Raw genomic sequence first — 21855 nt, 5'->3', positions numbered from 1 at the left:
CGGCTGGGCTACTTGTTGGACTGGGCGGTGTCGAAAAAACTACTTTTTTTTTTCTCGATGGCGGCAGCGGCTAACAACGGCAAACGAACCGAAGACAGCGACTGTGAGCAAAAGTGTAACTCACCTCTCCACAAAACCCAATTCTCAAACCCTAAGGTTTACAAAACCCTAAGTTTGTTTAGAGAGCTTTGATACCATGTAAAACTCGTAGGTTTGAGAAAAAATCAGAATGCTCTATTCATTCACCAAAGATATGAATATATACAAGTGTACAAAGCATAGAAAAGGAAAATATCACAAAATATTTACAAGAATGGAAAACTCTAACTATAGAATTAAAACAAACCATATTCTTGGAAGAAATGTAATGGGTTGTTCGTTGTTTAAAAAAAAAAAAAGGAAAAGAAAAGAAGAAAGAAGAAAAACTTCAAAAAAACAAAAGAAAAAAAATCGTGATTCATGTTTTATTCAAACAAAAAAAAAAAAAATAAAATTATTGAATAAAAAGTTTCAAAACAAAAATAGTAATAATAAAAATAGATTATTTAGAGTTCAAAAAATTACATAAGATACCCAAACATATGAACTTGCACCTGAAATATATATATATATATATATATATGAACTTAGACCAAATAAATATGCACCACAAACACAGACACATGAACTGAGATATTTGGGGGGGGGGTTTAAAATATAACTTGTTTGATGACTATTTGTTATTTGACCTTTGGTTTATAGTTTTTGAAAATCAAATTTATAAATACTAATTTTTCCATCCATTTTTATGTTTTGTTATTCATTTTCTGCAAATGTTTTGAAAAACTAAACCAAGCTTTGGAATCTTAAAAAATTAAAATTTAAAAATTTGCTTTTGTTTTAGAAGTTGTATGAGAATTCAAGTATTTATTTCACAATGGTAAATATTATCATTGAAAATTTGAGATAAAACATGCATAAATTTTATAAACAGAAAATTAAAACAAAATCATCATCAGATAAGCCATTAATTTTTTTCCAATAGTCGAAAATCAAATTCATGGGCTATCAATATATACACAATGATAGGACTGATTATATAAACTCAGAGAAGAACTCAAATTAGAGAAATTAATGTTGTAGGTTTAGAATAAACAAACACTAATATAAACAGTAGACACCAAAAGCATTACAGAAAAAGTGGAAACAATATAATATTGCACAGAAAATTGTATAAAATTACTACTTACAAACTTACAATCTATACTGTTTCTTTCTTCTTTTGGGGTAAAATGATAATGAAACCAAAAGTACAAACAACTTCCTCCTTCAAAGTCTTATGACTTTACCTCAGGTTTTATATCTGATAACAGCTTTAATATATCTTCCATGGATGGTCTGTTGGATGGCCTGCTCCTCGTGCATAGCAAAGCTAGATCAAGTACTTGTCTTATCTCCTCTTGTGATGAATTGGGAGAGCTAATCCCATTTTCTTTGTATATTTCTCTTAACAGAAGATCTCTTGCCTTGTTCTGTGTGCTCGATCCAGCGGTCGTCAACCTACCATTGCTTATAATTTCCAGGATGATCTCCCCAAAACTATGAACATCCATCCACAACTCCTCCTCTGTTGCATTATTGAATTTATCTGTCCAAGATGAGAACAAATCAGAATAACTACTTTGGAGAATGTGTGTTTATGAAATGTAGAGAAGAAATGTGTATTGGTTGAGTTTACCTTCTTTGTTCACTGTAGACGGCAATGGAAGTGGATCTTCATTTAGTTGTTGTAGAAACCGAAGTCCAAATTCGGCCAGTCGGGGTTCCATGTTTTCGTCGAAAATGATGTTATTTGGCTTCAAGTCTCCATGGGGAATTGGAGGATAACAGTCATGGTGAAGAAAGTGTATTCCTCTTGCTATACTTATAATGAGTTTGAGTTTAGTTGGCCATTCCCTTTTCATTGAAATTTTCTCTGCTAGATTTCCATTGGGCAAGTAATCATACAAAAGATAAACCATCTGTTTGTTGTGGCAGAATCCCAGCAATCTGACCAAATTCCTATGCCTCAAACTACCTAATTGAGTAATAAACTCCGATATCGTCTTCATTCTTTTTGCTTCCCAATCTATCTTCTTTATCGACACCATTATTCCAGTGGGCAGAACTGCTTTGAAAATCGAAGCAGACAATGGCAATATTGCTTCCTTAGATTCCGTAGAGTCGAAACTCCTGAGAATATCATTAGCTGTAAATGGAGGAAGTCCAGTGAATGACACCATCTTCCATTTACCTTTGCTACCTCTTCGGATGAAGAAAATCCACACAATCGATATCATCGTGATTATAGCAAGACATGCACACAGTATCAGGATGAGTATAAGCTTCCCCATCCCTTTGCCTCCAAGCATTGCCAATGAACCTGAACATGGTCTCAAAGGTGCTCCACATAGCTTTGGATTTCCACCAAATGCACTGCTGCCCATTGATCGAAACACGTCTTTTTCCGGGATGGAACCAGATATATCATTGGAAGACACATTTAGTAGAAGCAAGCTCGATGAATCCCCGAACTTATTGGGTATTGATCCATTGAAACTGTTGTAAGATAGATCAAGGATGCTAATAGAAGGAAGATGTGCAAGTTCTTCAGGTATATGACCTGAGAGATTGTTGTGAGACAAATCCATCCTTACAAGAGCCTGGCAATTTGCAATACTTTCTGGAACTTTTCCTGATAGTTTGTTATTATTGAGTTCAATAGTAGAAATGGATTTGCAGACCTGGAACTTGGGAAGGTTTCCTCTTATACCACAATCAGAAGCTGAAAAGTTTTGAAGAAGGGGTAAAGTCCATGCTTCTGCAGGAAAAAGACCTCCCAATTGTGGGTTATGAGAGATATTCAAGTATTGAAGGTTGGACGCTTTGCTTATATCTAAAGGAACTCCTCCACTAAAATTGTTCCTAGAGAGATCTATGTATGAGATATCAGGAAGATCATTAAATTTCAGAGAGATATCACCTGAAAACATATTATCCTCTAGCCGCAATCGAACAAGGGAAGAACAATTAGAGAGGGATGGGGAAAGTCCACCACTAAACTTATTTGAAAACAGGATCAACTTGTGAAGTAAACCTCCTTTGCAGATATCTGGTGGGATGACACCCACAAAATTATTTGTAGAAACATCAACCCATTTAAGTTTTTTGTTGCTGCCCAAGTTGTTTGGGAGTGACCCAGAAAACTGATTGCTCCATATAAGAAGAGTCTCCAATGAAGGAAGCTCTCCAATGCCTTTTGGAACAGAACCAGTAATTTCATTGTACATAACACTGAGCAATCTAAGATTCTTCAACTCTGAAAAGCTTTCTGGAATAGGGCCAGAAATATGGTTATCAGAAAGATCTAAATTAACAAGAGAAGTGATTTTGCTTAGTTCCTCAGGCAAGAACCCAGATAGTTGGTTTCTGAAGAGGAAAAGAGACTCAAGCTTTGTGAGATTACTAAATTCTTTAGGAATTGAACCAGAGAGATTTCCACTTGCAATATCAAGATATTGAAGGTTACTCATATTGCCTAATTCCCATGGGAGATTTCCCTGGAAACTATTGTAGCCAATCTCCATATGAGTTACAGTTTTGAGCTTGCCCAATTCAGGAGGTAAATCTCCACTAAGAAAATTCCCTGCAAGATGAATGAACTCAAGTTTTTTGAAAGAACCATATTCTGAAGGGATTGGCCCTCTGAAGTAGCTCCCAGCAAAGTTAAGAAACTTCAGATTTTCAAGCTCAGAAAGATCAACAGGCAATGACCCAGAAAAACTATTGCTAAAAGCATCAAGAACAACCAAATTTTGAAGACCAGAAATCCCAAGAGGAAAATGACCAGAAAAATTGTTCCTACTGATATCCAAACTTCTTAGATTAGTGAGATTGAAGATTCCAACAGGAAGCTTCCCAGATAAATAGTTATGACTCAAGTTAAGATCAACAAGTTCTTTAAAAACATGAAACTGCTCACCAGAAATCGCCCCACCAAGCCTCTTCATCGACAGGTCGATTCCAATAACAATGGTGGAATTCTTGTCGCATTTGATTCCTGACCAAGAACATCCATGGACTTTCCCAAATGGGTTTTCTTCAGAACCCACAATCCAATCGCTCAAACTTCCAAAATCATCAACAAATTCAGATTTCAAGCTTAAAAGTGCTTCAGAGTAACGATCAGTGGAAGAAGCCGCTACACAAAGCAACAAAAACACAAGAAGATTGAGGCACAAGCATCTTAAAACCCCCATTGAAACTGGGGAAAAGAGAAACCCAGAAAAGAAACAAGTTCTTGTTTCTATAAATTGCATTTGCTTGATTTATGGAGCAATCAAATGCATGGGGACTGGAAAAAGCTCCATAAAAAATGGATTTTACAGAGTGATTAGTTTAACATTACATGGGAATAATACTGATGGGTTGCTTTTTGAGACTAAGAGGGGGGTCCCTTGAGCTGTTTTTGTATGAAGATGGTGTTGGCCATTTTGGAATAAAGTTTTGCATATTTGAAAGCATCTTCCTTTCTCTTTTCCTTCTCTTTTACAGTAAGGGGAGGGCGAGAATCCAATAACAATAATCATCACTGACAATTTTTGAGTTGGAATTTGAACAATATCCCATGAAATCTCATAAATACTGGGAAAAAAAACCATGTCTATTTCATTTGAGAAAGAAACAAAATAAAGTTCAATTGTTTGGTCCACTTTAAGCTAAATAAGTTCAAGTTCTTGCTGAATTTTAGGTGAGGGGGAGTGTGGAGTGTAAGATAATTTATTGTATATCAACATTTTTAAATAATTGTAAATATAACAAAATTATCAGTAATATATTCTATCGCTAATAGACGATATGATTTATCATTGATAGACATCTTTTCACGATATAATATATAGTTGATATGCATTGAAAGTTGAATCTAAATTTGCTATATTTATAATTTTTTTTACATTGTGTTATATTTGCTAATATTTGGTGTTTGATTACTACATTTGTAACTACTTTTTTTTACTACATCAATTATGGAGATATAGATCGAACATTCAACTTTTAGACAAAAAAAAAAAATCATAAAAATAGCCACTAAAAGAAAGATTTCAAAAAAAAAAAAAAAAATTGGTTGAGATTCTAGAAATTTAGAAAATGAATCTAATCAAACTTGGATGCCCAATAACTCGCAAAAATAGACATGAATCAAACCCCACCCCATCTTAGACATTTTGGTGCAACTTTTCTTAAAATTATTTACAATATCATTTTTTACGATTCAACAACACAATTCATCTATATAAATGATCTAACTGCCGTATCGATATTTATTTTATTCGAAAAAACTTCTAATCTCATATTTCGAAATGAATTTTAAAATTTATGGGTGAAAAAGAAAAATTTCAAAGTCTAATGATATGATTTAAACATATCTCAAAGTTTAAGAATATTTGGGATATAATTTAACCATAAATATAATATTAAGAAAAAAAATCGTACAAAATAGTAATATGAACTCATCTTTATGGATGAAAAGTCGAGTTTTATTTAATGAAAAATATATATTTGTTTAACTACGTTGTTCTCCATTGTCCGTTGATTTACTTTTTAATTAAAGTCGCTAATTTATCTGATTGGATTTGTAATTTTGACATAACACGTCTAAATCATACGAATTTAATAAATAAATAAAGTATATGGTAAGAATTATTCTAAAATAAATAAATAAAAGTAATGTTTATTTAATGAAAAAGTAAATGATAAATCAAAGCTCATAAATTACAATGAAGATTGCTTTAAACTCCTTTATGGTGGGGACTCTTCTTCAAATAGTTTATTTTATATTACATTGTGATTATAGTAATGATGAAGCTAAGCTTCATAATGCATGGAGAGATTAAAACTACATGAAAGGCAAAAATTAGTAATTTAAACAGCTTGTAATTTTTTTCTTTTTAATTTTTTAGATAAAAATAAGGGGCTAAAAAATTATTTGAAATTGGATGAGAGATAATCACCCTTTTTTGAAATTACAATTTGATTAAATTAATTATAGGTTTAATCTTTCAACTTTAAAGTTTGTCGCTATATTTTAGTCTTTAAACATTTAAAAGTGTCTAAAACTTTCCATATTATGTTTAGTAAGTCAATGAATTTTAAAATTGTTTAATAAGTCTCTCAACTTTCGATTTTTTGTCCTATAGATGGTTGATATCTTCGGAATTTTAAAAATAAACTGATTTATTGTATATGAGTTTAATTTTTATGTTTAATAAAATCTTAAACTTTCAACTTTGCATATAAATAGGTTGAAATCTATTATAAACAGAATAAAAAATGGGTTAGTTTCAAATAAAGAAAAATAAACTAACTTATTTATAAATATAGCAAAATGTCGATAGACCATGATAGACATCTATCACCGTCTATCGACATCTATCAGTATTAGTGATAGATGTCTATCGCAGTCTATCACTGATAAATAATTACATTTTATTATATTTATAAAAAATTTCAACATTTTTATCTTTAAACGATTACTCATATGAATTTGATTTATACCTACAAAATTAAAAGATGATACAGGAGGAGAGAAAATCAAGCGAGGAAAAAAAAAAAACAAAACAAATAGGACAAGGATAACGATAACCAATGAATGATAATGAGAGGTGATTTGGATAGTGAGAGATATGGACAAAAGTTGCCCACAATAATCAAACAAAACCCCTTTTTCACTCTAATTATTCAACAAAATCATTTTTTAGAATATATTTTTTCAATAAAATAAATAGGCAAATGTTTCTTTAAATGATTGTTTATATTATTTTATCCAAGTAAACTTATCTTAATGTAATTAATATGTACTTCGATTCGATTTTCATTTTTGTAATAATTGTGCTAAAAAAAAATTTATAAATTGGTGTTTATTATCAAACTATATTTACGAATGGGACAGTTTGAATTTGATCTTAAATGAAGAACTGGGATCAGAAGATAAAGTAAGACTTTGAATTAAAAACTGATATTAGTTAAAAGGGTACATATACAAATGTTTAGAGCAATCTTTGTAGTGACTGTAAAATAATGTAAAAGAACATTCATGAAAATGTTTATGGAAAAGAAGTAAATATCCCATTATTGTGGAGTTAGAAGAGGTTTATTGTTATAACAAATATAGTATAAAGATTATACTAATTTTATTGATGAAAACCTCACATGTTATACTAATCCCAGGACAATATTAGTCCATGGTAAAGATCTTTCAAATAATCAATGTGCTTTTGATAAAAAAAAATTGTTGAAATGTAGCTCTGTAAATCTTTATTTGATTAAAAAACTATTGAGGTTGCAAATTAGAATGTGACTTATAAACTTCTAGTTAGATATGAGAAACACAATAGGATCTTGAGAAAAATGTCAATGAAAACATTGAGGCCTTAATTTTACGAAAATATTGATAAAAAATCAATAAAACGTAGATATCGATACATATTTATGAAAAAATTATAAAATAATAACAATACATTTAAATCAGTAAATATAAATGTTATGATTTTTAAACAAGTTAACATATCTATGATTTATATTAGTTACATTTTGTTGCTTTATTGGTATATTTCGTGATTTTTTCAAAAATATCGGTTTATCCGTCCTTTCAACATTCAACTTAGAAAGGATAGAAATAAGATGATCAAATGACTATCTGAGATGATAAAAATATTATAGTACATCATCTAGAAGTAGTGAATACAGTATTTTTAAGTAGATACCATGTCATGATTCTGTTATCCCATTAAAGTAACACCATTAGATAGAGATCTTATTGAAAAAATTATTATAAATTTAAGAATGAATTTTATTGAAAATTTATTATAGATTTAAGAATGTATTTTAGTTCGAGTAAACTTATTTATCCATATAGCAAAATTTTACTATCTATCAGTATTAGTGATAGATGTTTATTGCGATTTATCACTGATAAACAGTGACATTTTGCTATATTTAAAAATATTATCAACAATTTTATCATTTAAAACAATTATCCTGTCTAAATTCTCTCTCCGATACACAAAATAAAGGTTAAATTATAAAATTATAAAATTATAAAATCCGTCCATATAATCGAGAGAAAGTTAGAATTTAATCTCTATAATTTTAGAAGTTATAATTTAGTTTTTATGATATAAAAAAAATATTATTTTATATATAATTTATAAAATTTAAGGACTAAATTCTAATATAAAACATCAAAACTTAAACTTTCTGTATTGGAGGGAGAACTTAGAAACTAAAATACAAAGTTTAGAGAAGAAAAGGAAAAGGGAGGAGGGAAAGGCAATGCTATATAAAAAGGGAAATTGACATTTAAGTACAAAAGACATAATAAATTTGTCCATTGTGCTTTTAAATATTGTCTCCTTCCCTTCAATATACCAGATTTCACTTATTTCTCGTGACCAATTTTACTCCACTTTTCAATTTCAAATTTACATATTTTTCAAAACAATATATATATATTTTTTATTTCCTCTTAAAGAATACATTTTTTTAGAACATTTACAGTTTTTTCTTTTTACTAATTATTCAATTACTCGTTCAAATTTATATAGGTAATTGTTTTAAATGATAAAAATATTAAAAATATTTTTAAATATAACAAAATGTCACCCTCTATCAGTGATAACGATAGACATCTATCATGTCTATCACAATTTACCACAAATAGATAGTGAACATTTACTATATTTGTAAATAAATAGACTTATTTTTCTTTATTTGAAAATGACTACATTTATTTAGAGAAGTTTTATTTTTTTTTTAAAAAATATGGTAGAGAAGTCAGAGAGAGCAAATTTGAGAACTAGTAAAAAGTGATAAAATATAGTGTACTAGAGAAAAACGTTTTCAAAACGAAGTTATGTTTGGGAGTACTAAATAAAAAAAAAATGCAAAAGTTAGAATTGAGTTGTTAGAGGGTTTTATCAAAACATAAGAACAAAATTCTAGTTATAAAACTTTTATTCTTATCCTAAAGATTAAATTTGCAATTAAACTTAAAAAGTACTTTCCAAATTCCAAGTGCTAATAACCTCTCTAACTACTTTTAAACTGAAATTAGACTATTAAATGTGAGATCAATGACACTGCCAAATACATTATTGTTAAGTTTATTTTTTATTTTTAGGACAAATATCAATCTATATCCCTAAATTTTTAATGTTATATCAATTCAAACCCTAAACTTTCGTAAGTATATCAATTTACACACTTCTTTAGATTCCATTCAACCAATGTAATGTGGAACTTATGATTTGAGCCAATTAATCTCTAGAATTTTCATAAGATAATCAATTTAGACTCTTCATTATAATTAGTTTTGAAACTCATTCATGCATTAATTCTAAAAGATGTGTAGATTTTTTCAAATGTCGATGTTACAAAATAGATGATTAGAGTAAATGCATAGATGATTCTAAAAAAAAAAAAAAAAAAAAAAAAAAATCTGATTATGAGTCTAAACTGATTCATTTATGAAAGTTTATGTGTTTAATTGATGCGATTATAAATTTCAAATGAGATTTTCCTAAATGGAACATAATAGATAATATGAATCGATACACTTGATATAGTTCAGAGTTTAAATTGATACAATCTATAAAAGAATATAAATTGATATTTTTTCTTTTTCTTTTTTTAGAAAAGATCATAGTATTAAATTTACGTCGACATGTTGATATTTCCATGTTTCCATGGGTTTGACATCAATATGAGGAGTGAATCAATATTTCTACTATATCGTAGAAAAATTCATAAAACACAGAATGCAAGCATCAAAATGTTCACTAATATAAATATAATATAAATAATAGACATGTTATTTTTTTTTTGAAAATAGTAAAATATTTATTTATTAGTTAATTTTTTTTCAATGATTTGGTTTTATAATTTTCTTAAAAATATTCACCACATTTTATCCATATTTCTACTAAAATTTTTATAAAATTAATATCAACATCCATATTTTAAACAATGATAGAGAGAATCCGAGGGAAAAGAATTTCCGCAAATTAAAAAAGGGCGATCGTGTGTACCTGAGGAAAGAGATGGGAAAAACCACATCTTTTAAGAGGAAAAAGGGATTTAATTCGACAGGAAAAATAAAATACTGTTGGGGTCAAAAAAAGACGAACGTTGCTTGCATTGATTTGATATCCAAATCATACTACAAAAAGGAGAAGCTATAATTGTAACATGTTTCAATGATAACTCACATTACTTCATAATATTTAATATTATATACTATCTATCATAAATATAATGTTTCATTATAGTATACCATACTTAGCCAAATAGATAGAAGAAGGCAAACTTATTTGAAAGGTGTAACCTATTTGAAATGACTTTTAAATATTATGTAACATAAATTTCATTTCAAAATCAATTGACAATAAGAAGAGTAGTCCATAAATCATATAAATATTATGAGATCTCTTGATTTTTTTTTTCAATTCGTGATTTTCAAAATTAAATATTTGAAAAGTCATTTCAAATCGACTCTAAATGAAAATCATTTTAATGCTTGACCAATTTAGTTAGGGAATTCACATATATTATTGATTGAAAATTAGTATATATTTAACTTTTAATATTACCCATATTACTAGATAAGTAGTGTTTTAGAATCAATGAAGAAAAGAATAAAAATTAATCAAATTAATTGGTTTGGAGTTATTTATCATTATTATTTTAGCTTAATGATATAATTCAATACATAGATTGATGGATTTAGAGATTTCAAGTTGGTGAAGGTGGTAATTTTTTTATTTTTTTTTAAAAAAAAGAAAAAAAGAAAAACTAGTACTTTTTGTCTTCATCAACATCTTCATATATATTAATTTAAAGATACAATCAATTCAAATAAATATCAATATGTTTACATGAATAATTATCGAACACGGGAGAAACATTATGCAAATTAAATCATCCATCATCCGAAAATTTGCCCAATTATATGATAATAAAGTAAAGCAAGAGTAGTTGGGAGTGGGTAAAGTGATTTCAGAAAGGGCCCTCTCTCTCTCTCTCTCTCTCTCTCTCTCTCTTTTTGTAAGCTTCAAGATGGAAAAGATTGGCCCTGCAACAGTATAATGATTATAATATATATGAAAAAAGAGAGAAAAAAAATCAGATTATATTAATGACATTGAGCTGGTGGAATTCTGAGGCCAAAACCGAATAGCATAGAAACAATCAAGAAAAGTCATGAACAATGTGAAATAATTTCCAGCAGTAGTAACAGGGTGAGGCCAATCCCATCAATCCAATCACTTTTTTGAAAAATACATGTGATGTAGTTTATTAAAACAAAAAAGTAAGAGAATTTTAACCAATCAAATAACAGAATGATTTGTATACTGATAGGTCAATCAATTATGAATTAACAAAATGAAATGTTGATCCCCTTTGAATGAGCTAGAAGAGTAAAAAATGGAAACATGATGCGGGCACGGTAATATGTTGGGGATGGTGTGTATGTGTTTGTTTAGGTTAAAAACTTTCCAAAACCGTGTTCATAAATAGAAAAAAATATTTAATTCAAACACATTTTATAGTGCATCAGACACGTGTCTTGAGCATATCTAGACGTATCTATGTCGGATACATATTCAACTTCGATACTTTGCCACTTATAGTAAGTATATAGTTCCTCCAAGAGATGAAGGAGTTCAAGTCACTAGAACTACACAATTACAGATTAAAATATTTCGAGAAGATTTTATAGCTTATTAACAAATACAAAACCTCTGTATCACAATGAATGAATGTGAAGTGCAGTAAATGCAACATATAGAGACCTTAATCCTCCAAATGTATTGCTGAATCAAGCTTCACACGATTTAATCGAACTGTTCCAAGAATATACTCGGGCAACTCTTCCTCTTCCTTTGCCTGCAATTGTGAATATCCGTCAACATCCATAATACAATGACTTTGACAAACGGTTAGGAAATTAAAACGTAAGAACCAGGTCGATTAATTGCATAATGCCGCGGCTGTACGTTGTTCCATAAAATATAAAATCTCTAATGATGAATTAACCAATCAAATTATGCAGATAAATAATACAACTATAGCCAACAGATAAATTTAACTCCTACTTCCTTCATTGTTTCCCTAATTTCTTGAGGGGCGGGAGCGTCTATAAAAGACATCAGAAGAGAAGCATGTTGGATTCTGAAATATGATTACATAAACATTTAAGTAGAAAGTAAACCTCTATTAGGATGGCGAGATCAACGACTAAGCTTGTGACATATCCAAGGACAAGGCCAATAACACTCCTGGCTACCGTTGATGATCCAATATCCACATCAATCTGCAAGATATTATGAGGAAATTTAGTAAAATAACTTAACATATTTTAAATATGTATTACATTTTAATGACTTAAAAGACTTCTGATGTTTCTATGAACATTAGAACAAAGCTATAATACTTGAGTAGTTCAAGATGTATGGTGCTCTCTTCCCAGAGAAGACTCCAAGCAAAAAATGCATTGCTAAACCGAATGTCTATAGACAGGCACCAACTCTCCTAATGGTGTCTCCCCCGAACAGATTAGTATGTCCATCGCTACAAGATGGGCCTCATAATCACATACAGAACATTCTCCTCACTCTCATATAACTGATGTCTAACTGTATTCAGTCATCTCACCTGACTTGCTTCTAGCACTAGTAGAATAAAACGTATTGGGGGTTAATATTGTTATGAACGTCATCTACTAGTCAAGTACTAGGAGGACTTGAAAACGGATATAATAAAGGTAAATAATGTGAAAAAGATGATAAATAAAGTAAGTATTTTTCCTTGGAAATTTTATCGAGCTTTGACATTGACTTGCTTTACCAGTAGACAACTAACTCTCTCAACTTGGCCTGTCTAAGTAGCCATAGAACATCTCTAGCAAAAATCGCACCTGCTTATCAATGCATGCTATTAAGGATGGGTTAGAATTATTTACTTCCAGAAAATTATCTCGTCTGAGGTACTTGCATGTAACTGCTTTGCCCAAAAGGCAAGCTTTTGTTCCAACTGCACGCTTAACCATCCAATATCCCTGTTGGATTAAACTAATCATTAGTTGCAATGTCATCAAGAATAAGAAATATAAGATATCAATATAAATCTGTACCTCGACAATGCTGGGAATTAATTTAAATCTAGAATCTCGATATATATCATTCCCATCCACAAATTTACCCAACAAAGAATTTTTGTTTACAGGCCTATCTGCAGCATAGTACATAACCATACTATAGTTTGGCTTGGCTGGAACCTGAACAGAAATTAACAGAGGGAACATGGCACAAGACATCTCAGATAAACTGACATACTAATTCTCGGAAGACTGAGAACAAGGAAATGGTAAGGATGTCCAATAAAGTATCTTACTTTATAAAAAAAAAAAAAAAAAATTGTACTCTTTTTTACAAGTATAAATGTGTTCTATAGCCTTCGACAATTAAAGATAACAAATGTGCATCCTCCATAACCTACTTCTATATGGACATTGTAAAACTCTTAGGTTTGAGAAAGAATCAGAATGCTCTATTCATTCACCAAAGATATAAATATATACAAGTGTACAAAGCATAGAAAAGGAAAATATCACAAAATATTTACAAGAATGGAAAACCTTAACTATAGAATTATAATACTCCCCCTCAAGTTGGAGCATATATGTTAATCATGCTCAACTTGTTACATAGATAATCTATACGTCTTTCATCCAATGCTTTTGTGAAGATATCTCCTAATTGTTCTCCAATCTTCACATATCCTGTAGATACCAACCCTTGTTGAATTTTCTCACGTACAAAATGACAATCAACTTCAATATGTTTAGTCTTTTCATGAAATGCTGGATTAGACGCAATATGAAGTGCTGCTTGATTATCACACCACAACTTCGTCAGTGCGGTGATTTCAAATCCCAACTCAACAAGAAGTTCATATATCCAAATCAATTCACACACAGATTGTGCCATTGCTCTATATTCTGATTTTGCACTTGAACGTGACACCACATTTTGCTTCTTACTCTTCCAAGAAATCAAATTACCACCAACAAAAATACAATACCCTGAGGTTGATCTTCTGTCTTCTTTAGATCCTGCCCAATCGGCGTCTGAGAAACATTCAATATTAGTATGACCATAATCCTTATATAATAAACCATGTCCGAGAGCAGCCTTCAATTAACAAAGAATCTGTTCCAATGCAGCCCAATGATCAAATGTAGGGCATGACATGTACTGACTCACAATACTTACTGAATAGGCTATGTTGGGTCGAGTCACTGTAAGGTAATTAAGTTTTTCCACTTACCTCCTATATCTTTCAGGATCTTTTAGCAATTCTCCATCTTTTGTGAGCTGTAAGTTGAGCATCATTGGGGTACTACATGACTTAGCCCCTAGCTTTCCTGTCTCAGTCAACAAATCAAGTACATATTTTCTCTGTGATAATAGAATTCCTTTCTTGCTTCTTATTACCTCAATTCCTAAGAAGTATTTCAACATGCCCAAATCTTTTGTATGGAATTGACTATGAAGAAAGGTCTTTAGAGACTGGATACCAAAAGCATCATCACCAGTAATCACAATATCATCCACATATACGACTAACAAGATGACACCACCCTCAGATCTCTTAAAAAAGACTAAATGATCTGACATGCTCTTCTGCATTCCAAAGCTTTCAATCACTTGATTAAATTTACCAAACCAAGCTCGTGGGCTTTGCTTTAATCCATACAAGGATTTACGAAGGCGACACACCATTCCATTCTCCCCCTGAGCAACAAACCCTGATGGTTGCTCCATATACACCTCTTCTTGAAGATCACTGTGAAGAAATGCATTTTTAATATCAAGCTGATGTAAAGGCCAATGATTGATTGAAGCTAATAAAATAAACAACTGCACAGATGCCATTTTTGCTACAAGAGAAAAAGTATCAACATAGTCAACGCCATAAGTTTGTGCGTAGCCTTTCGCTACAAGGCGCGCTTTTAACCGAGCAACAGAACCATCAGGATTGACTTTAACTGCAAACAACCATTTGCAACTGATAGCCTTCTTTCCTGCAGGGAGAGAAACTAAATCCCAAGTACAATTATCATCTAAGGCAGTCATCTCCTTCACCATTGCGACACACTAACCAGGATGAGACAAAGCCTCATGAACAATTTTAGGGATGGATACAGACTCTAAGGATGCAATAAATAAACATGTGGAAGGTGACAAATGGTTATATGAAACAAAAGAGGAAATAGGATGAGCACATGTACGTTTACCTTTACAAAGAGCAATAGGAAGATCATCACTCGTTTCTGGATCCAATGACGAAGAAGACTCTGGTACAGGGCATGGAACTGAAGGAGGTTGTCGTCGAGTATAGACCTTAACGATGGGTGGAAGAGTAGAGGTAGCCACAGGTAGAGATGAATCAAGAAGAGGATCAGAGGGAGAAATAACTGTGTAGACAAGGAAATTATCCTCTAATTCCTTATGCTCCCACTGACTCTTATTCAGAGAGAATGATGGTGATGAAAAAAATGGGGTATGTTAAAAAAACGTGATATTAGGAGAGACGAAATATTTATTTAGACTAGGACAATAACACTGATACCCCTTTTGGACACGGGAATAACCAAGGAAAAACATTTTAAGGACTTTGGATCCAGCTTGGTATGCTGAGGCCGAACATCCCGAACAAAGCAGGTACAACCAAATATTTTGGGTGGAATGGGAAACAAATGTTGCTTGGGGCATAAAGTACAAAAAGGTATCTCACCCTTAAGAATGGAAAAAGGCATGCGATTTATTAAGAAACAAGCTATGGAAACAACATCAGCCCAAAAGGATTTTAGAACATGCATATGAAACATCAAAGCTCTGGCTATCTCAAGGAGATGACGATTCTTTCGTTCTGCAACCCCATTTTGAGATGGGGTATCGACACAAGAAGATTGATGAAGAATGCTATGGGCATCTAAATAAGACTTGAGTGTATGAGAGAAATATTCCTTAGCATTATCACTCCGTAGGGTTTTAAGAGCACCACTAAACTGAGTTTGAATTTCAGCATGGAAGTTACGAAAATGAGAAAGTAACTCAGAACGACTTTTCATTAAATATAACCATGTAACACGAGAATAGTCATCGAAAAATGTAACAAAATACCTAAACCCTCCTTTGGACTCAACAAGACATGGACCCTAAACATCAGAATGGACTAATTCAAAAGGAGCACTAGCTCGTTTATTGACTCGATGATACAAATTCAAATGATGAAATCTAGCAAACTGACACGACTCACAATATAAAGAAGACAAATGTTGAAGTTGTGGACGAATACCCTTCAACATAGAGATAGACGGATGACCCAAACGACAATGCTCTTCAAAGGGAGACGACACGCTTGAGCATGTGATAGCCGTAGGTGTTTGTGGTTCAAAGCTGTAAAGACCTCCAAATTCACGCCCTTTACCAATAGTCTGTTTCGTCGTAAGATCCTGAAATAAGCAATAACAAGGAAAAAAAGGAAACGCAACAATGAAAATCACGAGTGAGTTTACTGACCGAAATCAAATTAAACGAGAAATGTGGTAAATTTAAAACTGATGACAAAGAAATTGATTCAGTAAGATGGACGGTTCCTAATCCTAAAATAGGAGTGGAGGTTCCATCAGTTATAGTGACATTAGGTGAAGAGGTAGATATACAAAGGTTAGAGAATAAACTGGGGTTACCTGTCATATGATCTGTAGCGCCAGAGTCAATGACCCATTTTGACGTGGAGGAAAGAAGGCATTTAGAAATGTTACCTGTCTCTGCGATGGCCGTAATGGGAGTAGAAGATGATGCCCTCAATGACTCTTGATACTGCTGAAATTTAGCAAACTCCTCTGTAGAAATCGTAATTGACTTGTCAAGATTATCAGGAGTAGAGGCGACATGTGCAGAGAGTGATGGCATCCTCTGACCCTTATTCAGCAATTTTCTGCATTCACGCTTCGTATGGCCAGATTTATGACAATAATAGCAAACAACACCTCATGGATTTGATCTTTGGTTATTGGGATGACCTTTGGAGCTATTTGATTCAACCCCCTTATTACCTCTATAATCATTTGTGCGCCCAATCAAAGCACTACTAGAATCGGATGATGTAACTGCTTGTGTCTTTTCAGTACGAAGTATTCGAGTGTAAGCTTCTTCCAATGATGAGATATTTGAGCTTGACAATACTTGATCTTTGGCCATCTCATATTTAGGTGCAAGACCTACTAAAAAGCTCATGATAAACAACTTTTCACATTGAGCCATTAGAACTTTTGGATCCGTGCTGATTGGCATCAAGGCATTGAATTCCGCGCATGTATTTTTAACCTCCATAAAGTAGCTTGTAAGAGATTTTTCTCCTTGATCAAGTTGATAGAGTCTTACAAACATCAAACACTCTATTAATATTCTCTTTCCCTGAATAAAGGAAATCCAGATATTCCAATAGTTCCTTGACTGATTCGCAGTGATTTACTAGTTCAACAATTTCACAGTCAATAGAATTCTTGATTTGTAGAAGCATCCTTGAATTTTCCTGCCACCAAATCTTCTTATTAGCATCAATCGGTGGCTCTTCTGTGATGTGATCATCCATCTCCATGCTCCTGATAAAGTGGCGGACATTTGATCTCTATGAATAGTAGTTGGATCCATTCAACTTGTGTTCGGTTACTTTTGACACCATAGGAACAATCTCAGACATGACTACTGGTTTCTTATCCGCCATGACCTCAAAAAATAGACATTGGACAGCAGAGAATCAAACCCTAATTTACCGAAGAGATGTCTTTACAAGTAGTGAGAATATCTATATATCCCAAACAAACACACCAACAAGATGAGTCAACAACACTAAAGAAACCCACAGAAGACGAACCAAAAATGATGGCGCACACGCTGGCGCGTGGACGGATGGCAAGTTGGAACAATCAGCGCGTGAGCCTCACACACTGGTCAGATGGGGTTCGGACTTTGGGGTTTTATAGATCGGCAGCTAGGCTCCTCGTTGGACTGGACGGTGTCAAAAAAATAGCTTTTTTTTTTCTCCTTTTTTTTTTCGGCAGCGGCGGCTGCTGCTAACGACAGCGAACGAACCAAAGACGACGACTGTGAGCAAAAGTGTAAACTCACCTCTCCACAAAACCCTAAACGTATCACAAACGGGTTCTAAATTCTCAAACCCTAAGATTCACAAAACCCTAAGTTTGTTTAGAGAGCTCTGATAACATGTAAAACTCTTAGGTTTGAGAAAGAATCAGAATGCTCTATTATTCACCAAAGATATGAATATATACAAGTGTACATAGCATAGAAAAGGAAAATATCACAAAATATTTACAAGAATGGAAAACCCTAACTATAGAATTATAACAGACATAATATTTTTCTACAAAGAAATAAAGTCTATATTAAACTGCCATGAACATCATTCTTGCATCTCCTAACATCACTTCATTAAAAGTGATTTTTATTTATTTGTTTACTTTTATTTCATTTATTTATTTATTAGAAGAAACATATTTCATTAATATATGAAATATTACAAGAGGGGAGGGCAAGGCCGCCTAGCTGTCGGGTACAAAAACCTTCACCGATAGGCCATGGGAGTGTGAAGACTACAATCTACAAAAGATGCATGTACGTACACCATTATGAAGCCATAAATAGAACTGGATCAATAAAAGAGCCAAAGATGTCATAGCACCGTCAGAGGTGCATATATTTCTCTCTAGCAATTAAAACCATAGGATCTTTTTCTGATTTTCAAATGGGCGACCCAATAGGTAAAAGGCAGTGAGATCACGCATATTAAGGGACACATATAGGATTATGCTTAATGGAACTCTCAGTTCGGCTGAAATTTTTGCAGAAAAAGAACCTGTCACAATGTCTTATGCCATCAATTTGTCCTTCATGTTTCAAGGAAGGAGAATCTCTCAATCACATCCTAAGCATTTGATTTCTGTTATTTGATGTCTTCACTCTTCCATAGGTATTTTCTAATTCTTGTAAGGCAAATGGGCTTAAACTTTTATGTGGTATTCAATGGAATTCGCAAAGCATATTTACTTTTGGTCAATACTGTTAAGGTCATTCTCTTCGAGCTTTGGCTGGAAAGAAATCGATGTGTTTCTCAAAATTCTGCTCAATCTTCTTATGCTTGTTTTGACTCACTCATCTAAAGTCTTATTCATGGTGTTCTCTATCCAACAAGTTTGAAGAGTTTTCAATCCAAGATATTTATTGTGGCTAGCATGTTTTATTGTGCCATCCTAATGTTGGAATTTTAAGTTTCTTTGTTATTGTTCTATTGCTTCATGGGTTGTGTTTATTTTTTTTATTATTGAATTTCTTAGATAGGCCTCCTTTTATTCTCTTAATGAAAACTTTCGTAACCTTATTTTTTTAAGGAAAAAAAAACACAAGACCAATTGAAAGCCTCCAAGATGCAGGAACAGTATTTGCTAGCAAAAGAGCAAGATAGGAACAAGAGTCCCTAAGGTTCTTCCTCCACATCGCACATGGCACGCCTACTTGGAGATAAAGTGAGTGAAGATCTTCTTTGCACCCATCGTAGGTGCTAATGCACACCTTCGTGACTGAGCTCTTGTAAGAAGAATTCAATCTTGGGAAAACTTTCATGTTGGATTTATTTAACGATGCGTAAATGGGGCATGAAAAGAAAATTAAATCAAAAGAAGTATGCAAGCTACCACTAGATGAATATCCAAGCCTTTGAAATATATTGAGCTATATAACCATTTGACTGTAGGCTGTAGCTAATACCCTCTTTACCACTCTACTCAACTCTTGAGATTATAATGTCTAATACCTACAAAGCTCAGAAATAAACATATACTATGCATGTTTGTCGTCTTACTGCTATAGAACAAAGTTTACAATTACAAAAAATATAAAATAGTATAAACTAACTTCAACCATCAATGTAGAATTGTAGATGATTGCACATACCTGGAGATTAATGACAAGCATGAACGGAACTTTCTTTCCAGCTTGTGACTGATATTGGAAATGAAATAGTTATTCTTAATGTAATTTTACGACAAATAGTTTTGTTATTCGACAAAGGACTTAATAATGGGTAAATAACTATAATAGAACAGATATTATTATAGAAAAGGAAGCTAATTAGGAAAGGAAAGGATATTAACTAATAGCTAAAAAAAATTAAAAGACTAATATGTAATCAAAACAGCATAATAATCTATTTAAATAATACAATTCTAAACTCTTCAAGTTGGATTGTATATAGAATACAAGTCAATCTTAGAGTCGAATTCAACAAGTTGTTCTCGGTAATGATTTGGCAAGGATGTAAGTAATTTGATGGCAAGATAGATGTAGCACATAGTTAGACAAGTTAGTATTTCAACTAAAGGTCTTTTCAAAATTTGACAAACTAATTGACAAGCTATGAAAGACATCTTTAAACAAGTTTTGGGGAGAGTGTTGAATTTATTTTCAAATTGTAAATATTAGCTGTGTATTTGTTGAAATATGGTGTATTTGCCCTGAGGGCATTTATGTCTTTTTACAATGTGTCTACTGCTCTAGGGTTTTAGACTTGGGCTATTTATATCTGAGTCTGGGGTGCTGTGTAAGTGTGACAAAATTAATAAAATTCTCTATCGTGGTTTTTTTCTCCCTAACCTAGGGTTTTCCATGTAGACCTTGTCCTAAACTTCTTTTCCTTATCTTTCAATATGGTATTAGAGCAAGGTGATGAAACCCTAGGTCAGATTGAAGAAATTCAATCAACTTTAGCAGGGGATGGAACAACGCCAGAAGCAACAACGACCGTTGTGATTCAGGCCACCATCAATCGGTATCTCCGATCGATTCTCAACCCAATACAGTCACAGCAACTGATTGGGATCAGCCCAACCGCACCGCACCAGATCTAGCCTTTCGTTCGGAGATCAGACCGGTAGAGCCCAGTCGGTTCAGCCGTCGATCGCACATCAATCGCACATCAGCTGTTCCAGACCTCCAGTGTGCCGCCGATCGCGTACCAGCCGATCCAGATCTCCAGCATGCCGTCGATCACTCCCAGCTACAATGCCGATCCATTCGGGCGTCACCCCAGTGCGTCCGATCCATTTTCTAGCGCGGCTCCGATTCTTCCTTTGACGAGTTTTAGCACGGTGTCTATCTTCCCCAACGGTCTCCAGGTCGCGACTCGTCTAAAACACCAGCCGCAGCACCTGCAACCTCCTTTCCAGCCTCAAATCCGTGCCGTCGAGCCTACTGGTCAATATTCCTCTTCTGTTCCGATCAGGCAGCACCCTACAACCTCTGTTCCAAGCGGGTCAATCAGTCACGGAAGTTCTGGACCACTGGGTTTTTCATCGATTGGAATTCAACAACAAATTGCTAGTTTCTAACAACAGATTGTAGTGCTTGGGGTGATCTTTGGGACCACGTCCAATCTTCAGATGAACCCTAATCCAGACTTACCTTTTAGTCTGTCGTTATATGTGGAAAATCCGGTAACAGTTTTCCCTAATTTACCTGTTGCAAATATTTTATCTGCATCTGTGGGAAATTCTACAGGAATAATCATAGGAGAGAAACGAATGGCCAGAATTATTTCTCCTGGTCTCAATCGGTTAAAATGGTCTTTGAGGGGTGACATGAGTTCGGATATCTGACTGGTGAGATACCGAGACTAAACCCTGGGGATCCTCAG

At 33.0% G+C, this 21855-nt stretch overlaps 2 protein-coding genes across 3 annotated transcripts in view; both read right to left on the bottom strand.

The window, feature by feature from the left end:
• Nucleotides 1-1168: 1168 nt before the first annotated feature.
• On the bottom strand, nucleotides 1169-4626 carry MOL1 (Leucine-rich repeat transmembrane protein kinase family protein). Its single transcript, XM_039035339.2, has 2 exons — nucleotides 1718-4626; nucleotides 1169-1627 (listed from the first exon to the last, which is right to left on the bottom strand). Exons 1-2 carry the CDS (start codon nucleotides 4335-4337, stop codon nucleotides 1317-1319), a joined length of 2931 nt encoding a protein of 976 aa, XP_038891267.1. The 5' UTR covers nucleotides 4338-4626; the 3' UTR covers nucleotides 1169-1316.
• Nucleotides 4627-11601: 6975 nt separating this feature from the next.
• Nucleotides 11602-21855, bottom strand: part of LOC120079887 (ENHANCED DISEASE RESISTANCE protein (DUF1336)) — a 72977-nt gene continuing 62723 nt past the window's right edge. The window contains exons 18-22 of one of the 2 annotated variants that reach the window (XM_039034332.2): nucleotides 20118-20165; nucleotides 13208-13351; nucleotides 13037-13132; nucleotides 12287-12388; nucleotides 11602-11961 (exon numbers count right to left, since the gene is read on the bottom strand). In XM_039034332.2, the coding sequence (XP_038890260.1) occupies nucleotides 11869-11961; nucleotides 12287-12388; nucleotides 13037-13132; nucleotides 13208-13351; nucleotides 20118-20165 (483 nt within the window). In that variant the 3' untranslated portion in view covers nucleotides 11602-11868. The remainder of the gene's footprint in view (nucleotides 11962-12286; nucleotides 12389-13036; nucleotides 13133-13207; nucleotides 13352-20117; nucleotides 20166-21855) is intronic. The other variant, XM_039034334.2, reaches the window with a different exon arrangement.

This window comes from Benincasa hispida, chromosome 6, assembly GCF_027475165.1.
Source record: "Benincasa hispida cultivar pf3 chromosome 6, pf3_genome.v1.1, whole genome shotgun sequence".
NCBI lineage: Eukaryota > Viridiplantae > Streptophyta > Magnoliopsida > Cucurbitales > Cucurbitaceae > Benincasa > Benincasa hispida.
The sequence above is the reverse complement of the archived record's forward strand: the minus strand, read 5'-3'. Positions and strand labels throughout refer to the sequence as shown.

What these genes read in the sequence shown, in the direction of transcription:
- MOL1 (XM_039035339.2), bottom strand. Translation starts at nt 4,337, where the DNA reads ATGCAATTTATAGAAACAAGAACTTGTTTCTTTTCTGGGTTTCTCTTT. An exon ending in GTCTACAGTGAACAAAGAAG is followed by an intron (nt 1,628 to 1,717) that starts GTAAACTCAACC and finishes CATCTTGGACAG; the next exon opens with ATAAATTCAATAATGCAACA.